The sequence below is a fragment of the Fukomys damarensis genome, unplaced genomic scaffold (assembly GCF_012274545.1).
Source record: "Fukomys damarensis isolate Sample0158 unplaced genomic scaffold, DMR_v1.0_HiC HiC_scaffold_19, whole genome shotgun sequence".
NCBI classification, from domain to species: Eukaryota; Metazoa; Chordata; class Mammalia; order Rodentia; family Bathyergidae; genus Fukomys; species Fukomys damarensis.
In genome coordinates, this window is record NW_022900931.1 from 62,029,278 (window position 1) to 62,036,288 (window position 7,011).

Consider the following 7,011-nt stretch of genomic DNA (forward strand, 5'->3'; position numbering starts at 1 on the left):
CCGAGCCGTAGCCGCAGCCCCAGCCAGAGCCGGAGTCGCAGTCGCAGCCATAGCCGCAGCCACAGCCGCAGTCACAGTCACAGCCGCAGCCGTAGCCATAGTCAGAGCCACTCACCGTCGCCCCCAAGGGAGAAGCCGGCCAGGCCAGCAGCATCCCCTGCCGTGGGCGAGAAGCTGAAAAAGTATGCAAGGGGGGGCTGTGGGTTTGGGTTGGATCAAGGGGCTCCTGGACTCCTCCGCAAGGTGGCTGTGTCGGGCCCTGCCTCAGGGTCAGAGGCACTGTGGGTGGAGCTGCCCGAGGGGTCCGAGAGGGCCATGGTTACTCCCTGGGGCCATGGAGGGCAGTACAGAGGCTGTGGGGTCAGAGGTGACAACTGCCTTTTTCTCCTCCCACCCAGGACCGAACCTGCCGCTGGTAAAGAGACAGGAGCTGCCAAAGTCAGTAAGAATTTGGAACTCGCCCGTCTAATTCCCGCAGCAGCAGTGCCCAAGAGCTGGGCCTGGTGGGCCTGCAGGGGGGCCCGGGTGGGCTGGGATCCAGCCCAGGGATTGAGGTAGCAGGGGAGAGGAGGGACTGCCCTGTGAGTGTGTCCTCCCAGCCTCCTGCGTGCCTCTCAGAGCCTCACATCCTCCTCCCCTTCCCGCAAGTCCCAGGCTCTTGGCTGAGGTGTCCCGGGGGAGCTCTGGGACACCCACCTCCTCCTGTCTCTTCCCCCTCCCCAGCCCAAGCTGACGCCACAAGAGAGGCTAAAGCTGAGGATGCAGAAGGCGCTGAACAGGCAGTGTATGTCCCACCCCGTCCCCAGGCCCTCCTCTTGCCAGGGGTACTCTGGGGGCCATGCTGGGGCAGGGTAGGAAGCAGCACTCGGGCCCTCAGCCATGTGTCTCCTCCACAGTCAAGGCGGATAAGAAAGCGGCTCAGGAGAAGATGATACAGCAGGAACATGAGCGGCAGGTCAAGGAGGGAGGGGATGGGAGGGGACAGGACGGACCAAACAATCCCGCAGCTGCTGGCTGGGCCACACCTCATGGCTGTCTCTGCTGCAGGAGCGGGAAGACGAGCTTCGAGCCATGGCCCGCAAGATCCGGATGAAGTAAGGCTCCCTGCCACGCTGCTGTCTGTGGGAGTCCCAGCCTGCCCCCAGCCAAGCTTGTTGCCTGGCTGTCCTTGTGACACCCCCACTCGGGAGCCTTCCCTGACGGTTCTGTCCAGTGCAGCACCCCCAAACTCTGCCCTGCACCCTTCTGTGTTCTTTCTAGACCTGGCCTTCCACCTGGTTTGTGGAGTTTTGTCGTTGTTGACTCACTTAACTGTGTGTCTGCGCTAAAATGCTAGGTCTGGCAGCTGTGTCCTTGGGACCCGCGGTTTGGTAAATGTTTGTCGAGGGAATTTAAGCCAGGCTGGGACAGGGCCTTTTTCTTCTAGTTCCATCTGCCTTCTTTTTTCATTGCATGTTGAGTGGTGGTCAAGGGCTCGGAGTCTGGGTCACACAGACTTGGGGTTCAGTCCCACTGATCGTGTGGTCCTCTGAAAGTGGAACAGTCCTCAGTGCTCCTCATGGGCACTGGGGCTATGGGCAGTGCTGGGAGCCGTGGCACTGCGGGCCAGGAAGGGGTGAGGCGGGCAGGGCGTGTGTCTCAATGGGTTCTCGTTCCCGTTGCCCATCTGAGCGGGGCTCCTGCCTGTGTGCCACACAGTGATGGTGCCGGTGCTGCCTCTGCACGATTGGCTGTCAGGCTCAGCAGCGCCTGGCGTGTGGGAAGAAGGCCTGGTGCCCAGGCTACTCTGTCCCTGCTTTTGTCATTGTCTGTCACTCGCCTGCTGTGTTGTGGGGCTTCAGGGGATGTGTGTGTTGCCATCAGAAGGTGGAGAGTGGTTGGATCTGCCACTGTGGTCTTTTGTCCTGAGCCAGTTTGCCTGTCTGCTCACACGGTTCTTGAGAGGATTCGGCAGTCAAGGCCTGGCGCAGGGAAGACAGCCAGTGAAAGCTGCCATTGGGGTTGCCAGTCTAGCCTCCCGGTGCATGCAGGTCCCCAAGCTGTGACAGGAAGTGCTAGAACTGTCCAGTTCTCCCTCAGGTTTATTCTTGAGGCTTTGCTGGCAGCGCACACTGGACTCCTGTCCCGGCCCTGCCAGCCGGTGCCTGGGCTGGGGCCAACATCTGGGCCCCTTGATCCCTGCTCTTCTGGACTCGTGTCAGAGCGTGTTCTGGTTCCCGCAGGTGCTCACCCCTCCCCTGGTTGCCTCCCCTTTCCCCCTGCAGGGAGCGGGAACGCAGGGAGAAGGAGCGAGAGGAGTGGGAACGCCAGTACAGCCGCCAGAGCCGCTCACCCTCGCCTCGTTACAGTGAGTGTCCTGGGGTGTGGAGAGGTGGAGCCTGTGGATGCGGGAGGAGCACGGCAAGAGTGGGACCCTGTCTTGTGGGAAAAAGGCTCACCAAAAGCACAGTACGTTTTCAGCCTTAGCTTTCATAAATTAAGGCTTTTCAGTGCACGCACACACATGCACGCACCCACGCCTGCACACACACACAGTTGTTTCAGTTCAGAAGCTACAGGAGAATTGCTCATCCCCAGTACACTGTCCGTCTGTTGAGGGGACAGCAGACTCCAGAAGTGTTGCTGTCTCAAGGAGCCCGCTCAGGTCAGGAGCAGCCCTGGACAGTGGCTTTCGCTCACCTGTCTTTTCCTTTCCAGGTCGAGAATATAGCTCCTCCCGAAGGTGAGCAGCCAGTCTGGCTCCAGGGGACCCTGCTGCCTGCCTTCGTTTTGGGTGGGGGGTCCTAGCCCCACTCCCTGCATCCCCACCTAATCCTCCCTCTACCACCCTGCCCTGCCTCTGAAGCCCCAGTGGCCAGAGCGTGGCTCGGTGCTCATGGCCACTTTTCTCTCTGCAGGCGCTCGAGGTCCCGGTCTCGAAGCCCCCATTACCGACATTAGGCAGGGGCAGGGGCAGGGTGCTAGGCCCAAGCTGTGATGCTGGTTTCTCTAGTGAAATAAAGCAGATGTTATTTAATGCTCTTTATTTGGCCTCTGTCCTTTGTGTGGCTGGTGTGGCCCTCAAATCTCTGCCCACAGCTATGGGGGACTCAGGCTTACAGGCCAGGTGTCAGTGTCACCGCAGCCACCTCAGCCTGAACTACCATGGGTCACACACCCCGCCTAGAGCCTGGTGAGGCCTGCTCAGCAGGCAGGGGGCCTGATCCAGTGGGAAAGGGCTCAGACCTGCCCACACTTGTGGACAGGGTGGGCTGGGACTGTGCCCAGGGGCCTCTGGTGACAGGTCCAGGCCTCTCCCCGCCCTCGCCTGGCCCTTGCCCTGGCCTCGCCCACACTGAGAACCGGGAACTCGGCTTTCTGTGCCAGCCCTGCTGCGCCCCAGGCAATGGAGCTAGCCTTTCCCTTCACCTGCCACTCCAAACCGGTCTGTCCAGCGTCCACCTAAGGTGAAGCCTCCTGCCCCATCAACACCCCAGGAAAGCTAGAGTCCAGGCACGTGGGTAAATAGGGGAAAACATTTATTTGCACAAGGATGATGAGATCAACGCAACCACCGACCACTGTGAGGGACAGTCGCCTTGCACTCAGGCCACTTCGCCCATCTCGGGGTGCTTCTGCCGCAGGTGTTTGTCCAGGGTGGCTCGCAGGCCAAAGGGCACACAGCAGTGTGGGCACTTGAAACGGGTGCTGCCGGGCTCCAGGCCATGCATGCGGCGGTGGCGGTTGAGCTTGCTGCTCTGGGTGCAGGCGTAGGGACACTGGTCGCAGGCGTAGGGCCGCTCGCCCGTGTGTGAGCGCCGGTGGACAGTCAGGTTGCTGCTGTTGGCAAAGTGCTTCCCGCAAAACTCACAGCTGCCCCCGGGCCCACGGCTCTTCCCTGTCGCCTTGGGGATCTTTTTGGGTGAGGTCTTCTGGTTCTCTGAAGGGTCAGTTCTCTGTCCTTTGACCCCCACTCCCCAGCCACCCCCACCTGGGCCTGCCTGAGCCCCGCTGCCAGGAGCCCCAGGCTCCTGGATGCCCGCTGTGGCTGCAGCTCCAGCACCCTCACCACCACCACTGCAGGGGAGGGTGCTGGCTGGGGCGGCAGCATGGGCAGCTGGCTCTGGGGGTGCTGTGGAGACCTGCTCCTGGCTGGCATCGGCCGTGCAGGGGCTCTGGGGTGGCAGCTGCCGGTGGGTCTTCTTGTGGCGGTTGAGCTTGCTGCTCTGGGCGCAGGCGTAGGGACACTGGTCGCAGGCGTAGGGCCGCTCACCTGTATGCGAGCGCATGTGCACCTTGAGGTTGCTGAAGGAGCTGAGGGTCTTCTTGCACACCAGGCAGACGGGGCTCCGCCGGCTGGGGCCACTGAAGCGGGAGCTCTTGGCCTCAGCTGGTGGTCCCACAGCTGCCACAGCAGACACGGCTGCAGCCACCTCGGCCAGGCCCAGCAGCGGGGCCTCAGGGGCCTCTGACTCTGTCTGGTAGATGGACAGCCCGTGGTCCCACTGGGCGTGACGTAGCAGCTTCCAGGCCCCCATGAACTGTCTGCCACAGTGAAGGCAGCTCAACATCGCCAGCTCCTTGGGTTCTAGGGCCAAGAGGAAGGGGCAGGGTTAGTGCTGGGGGATAGGGGCTCTCAGTCCGGGCCTTTTGTGGGGGACAAGCTCTGCTCCAAAGGTGGGGGACAAAACACCATGCCCTCAGGAAACTTCCTGAAGTGAGGAGAATCAGCTGAGTACAAGGATTCTGGTATTTGCAAAGTAAAAATAAAAACCAAAATGCTATGTTAAGAGTGAGGGACAAGCCAGGTGTGGTGGCTCGCAGCTGTAGTCCTAGCACTTGGGAGGCTGAAGCAGGAAGGCTGCCACCAGCCTAAACTATATGGTGAGATCCAGCCTCAAAAAAAAGAGGAATGGAGAGGAGAGAGGTCAGAAAGTCCTTGCAGAAAGGGTGAGCACTTGCCTAGCACACATGAGGCTTTGGGTTGTAGTGTATCCCTAGCTCACCAGAACACAAATGTGACTAAATTCAAGGGGTGCTTCCTAGGTGCTAGGTACTGTGCCAGGCCTCTGCTCCAGCAGGATATGCAACAAGACCCCAAAGCACAGGCAGAGGCATTTCCCTGGCCACACAGCTTGGAGGCTGGCCGCAGATGTGCGGCTTCTATTCAGAAAAGGGGACCATGGTGCAGAGCAGTAGCTTTTAAAAATACTTCACCAGGTGTGGTGGTGCACATCTGTATGTAGTCCCAGCACTCGGGAGGCCAGGGCAGAAGGATCGCCAAAAATTCAAGGCCAGCCTGGGCTACAAAGTGAGACCCTGTCTCAAAAAGCATCCCCCCAAAAAACCACCTCTTAACTACTAGGTGGTTTTCTGTGTCAAGCCTGATGCTCAGGGATTCCACAATTGTTTCAATTTCCCCACTTTGCAAAAAAGGCTGAGGTCTGGGTGTGGGAGGGGCAGGATGGTGACCTAGGCCCTCTAGCCTCTGCAGGAATCCCAAGCAGAGAGGCCTGGGTTCCATTTGCCTTTAGATTTTTCAGATCCTAGCCAGTCTCCAATGGGATGGTCTTTGGGGACTGCAACACCACCCGCCCAAGATCAAGGTCAAGAGCACAGGCAGAGGCTGGGGAAGGTCAGCCTGGCCTGTAACAAACTCGGACCCCCTGCTCTCTGAGTGTGACCCTGGGTAAAAGTGACCTCTCAGCTTCAGTTACCTCAGCTGCTAGAGTCTGGGGGCCCCAGGGGGTCCCCTCCTTTCCAAGATAGTTGTGACCTCAAATAGGAAACAGCTGAGAGTTTGGGTCCACATAAGCCCTCAACAAGCCTGAACTGAGCTTACAGACCAAGCGGCCCACAGTTCCAAGCCCTGGAGTTGGAGCATTCCCTTCAGCAGTTCCATCAAGCCCAACCCTCACCACCTCAAACGAAATCGGATTCCATTACAGCCCCTCCCCTTTCCCACAGGCGGACCCTCCCTGGCTCAGCCCAGGAGCAATCCCACTTCCCAATCCCCAGAAGGTATGGGCTGGGGGCTGGAAATTTACAGGTCTGGATAAATCCCACAGCCACGGCTTAGAAAGATCACGCTGTGCACCCAGCACAGTTAAGGGTTTAAATCCGAAAGGGACCCCAGGTGTCCAGCACCCCAGACGGGCTCAAATCAGGGGCTTCCCAGCACCCAGGGCTGGGAGATTCCACCAAGGCAGCGGGCCAGGGCCCCTTCCCTGGCCCAGAAGTGGACCAGCACCTCAGTCAGTGTGATGAAGCGGTGGGAGGGGGTGGCAACCCCGGCTTCCAGCTGGCCTCTAGCCCCCTCCCCCACTCTGCCATCCTCCCGGGTCCCCCTCACTGCCCCCCTAGTCCAGCCACCTGGCCAGTTATTTCTGTCCAAGGGGAAGGAGAAGTGAAACCAGATTGGGGGGGGGCGTGAGGCAAATCCCTAGGCCAGTTTTCTGGGTCTGGCCACACCCTGCGGGCCACCTCCTTCGCGGCCCAGCCTCCGCCCCCGCCCCCTCCCCATCTCTAGTCCGGGCTCCGCGACTGGCAAGCCCTGGTCACGCCTAGGCTACAGCCGCAGGGGAGAAAGGGGAAGTAGTGTTCGGTGCCCTGCCTGTCCAGCTCAGCCCCCTCTGCCGCAGGAAGCCCAGCCCTTGAACTTGAGAAGGAGCCGGCCTGCGGCCTCACTCACCTGAGCCCTTGCAGGGGCCGGGGCCTCTGGAGGGCTGACAGCCCTGCTTCTTGTGGTCCATAAAGGCAGTGATGGCCTCCAGTGGGAAGGTCTGCAGGCAGCGGCCGCAGGTCAGCAGATCTGGGTGTTTGTCGGTCCAGAACTGGCGGTCTGCAGGGAGGAAGCGGCGGTGAGCGTGGGGTGGGGCCAGGTTGGGGGCTGGGGGTTTCGAGAAAGAGACGGAAACCGTAAGGTCAGAAGTGGGGAGGCTGGGGCCAGGACGGGAGAGGGACCTAAGGCAGGCTCTGGGGCCCATACCCAAGGGAGGGGATCCCACCTGAGGGTCCCGGGGAGGGGAAGCT

At 60.5% G+C, this 7,011-nt stretch overlaps 3 protein-coding genes across 3 annotated transcripts in view; 2 read left to right on the forward strand and 1 right to left on the reverse strand.

Moving 5' to 3' along the window:
* The window catches only part of Clasrp (CLK4 associating serine/arginine rich protein), a 21,490-nt gene extending 18,475 nt beyond the window's left edge, over positions 1–3,015 (forward strand). The window contains exons 14-21 of the mRNA XM_010623356.2: positions 6–182; positions 399–438; positions 724–784; positions 897–955; positions 1,048–1,094; positions 2,265–2,347; positions 2,698–2,722; positions 2,898–3,015. Coding sequence (XP_010621658.1) covers positions 6–182; positions 399–438; positions 724–784; positions 897–955; positions 1,048–1,094; positions 2,265–2,347; positions 2,698–2,722; positions 2,898–2,940 — 535 coding nt within the window. The 3' untranslated portion in view covers positions 2,941–3,015. The remainder of the gene's footprint in view (positions 1–5; positions 183–398; positions 439–723; positions 785–896; positions 956–1,047; positions 1,095–2,264; positions 2,348–2,697; positions 2,723–2,897) is intronic.
* A 498-nt stretch (positions 3,016–3,513) lies between these two features.
* On the reverse strand, positions 3,514–6,822 carry Znf296 (zinc finger protein 296). Its single transcript, XM_010623199.2, has 2 exons — positions 6,671–6,822; positions 3,514–4,567 (listed from the first exon to the last, which is right to left on the reverse strand). Exons 1-2 carry the CDS (start codon positions 6,729–6,731, stop codon positions 3,585–3,587), a joined length of 1,044 nt encoding a protein of 347 aa, XP_010621501.1. The 5' UTR covers positions 6,732–6,822; the 3' UTR covers positions 3,514–3,584.
* Positions 6,750–7,011, forward strand: part of Gemin7 (gem nuclear organelle associated protein 7) — a 15,090-nt gene continuing 14,828 nt past the window's right edge. Inside the window, exon 1 of the mRNA XM_033765846.1 lies at positions 6,750–6,780. The gene's annotated coding sequence lies outside the window, so the exon portion shown is untranslated. The remainder of the gene's footprint in view (positions 6,781–7,011) is intronic.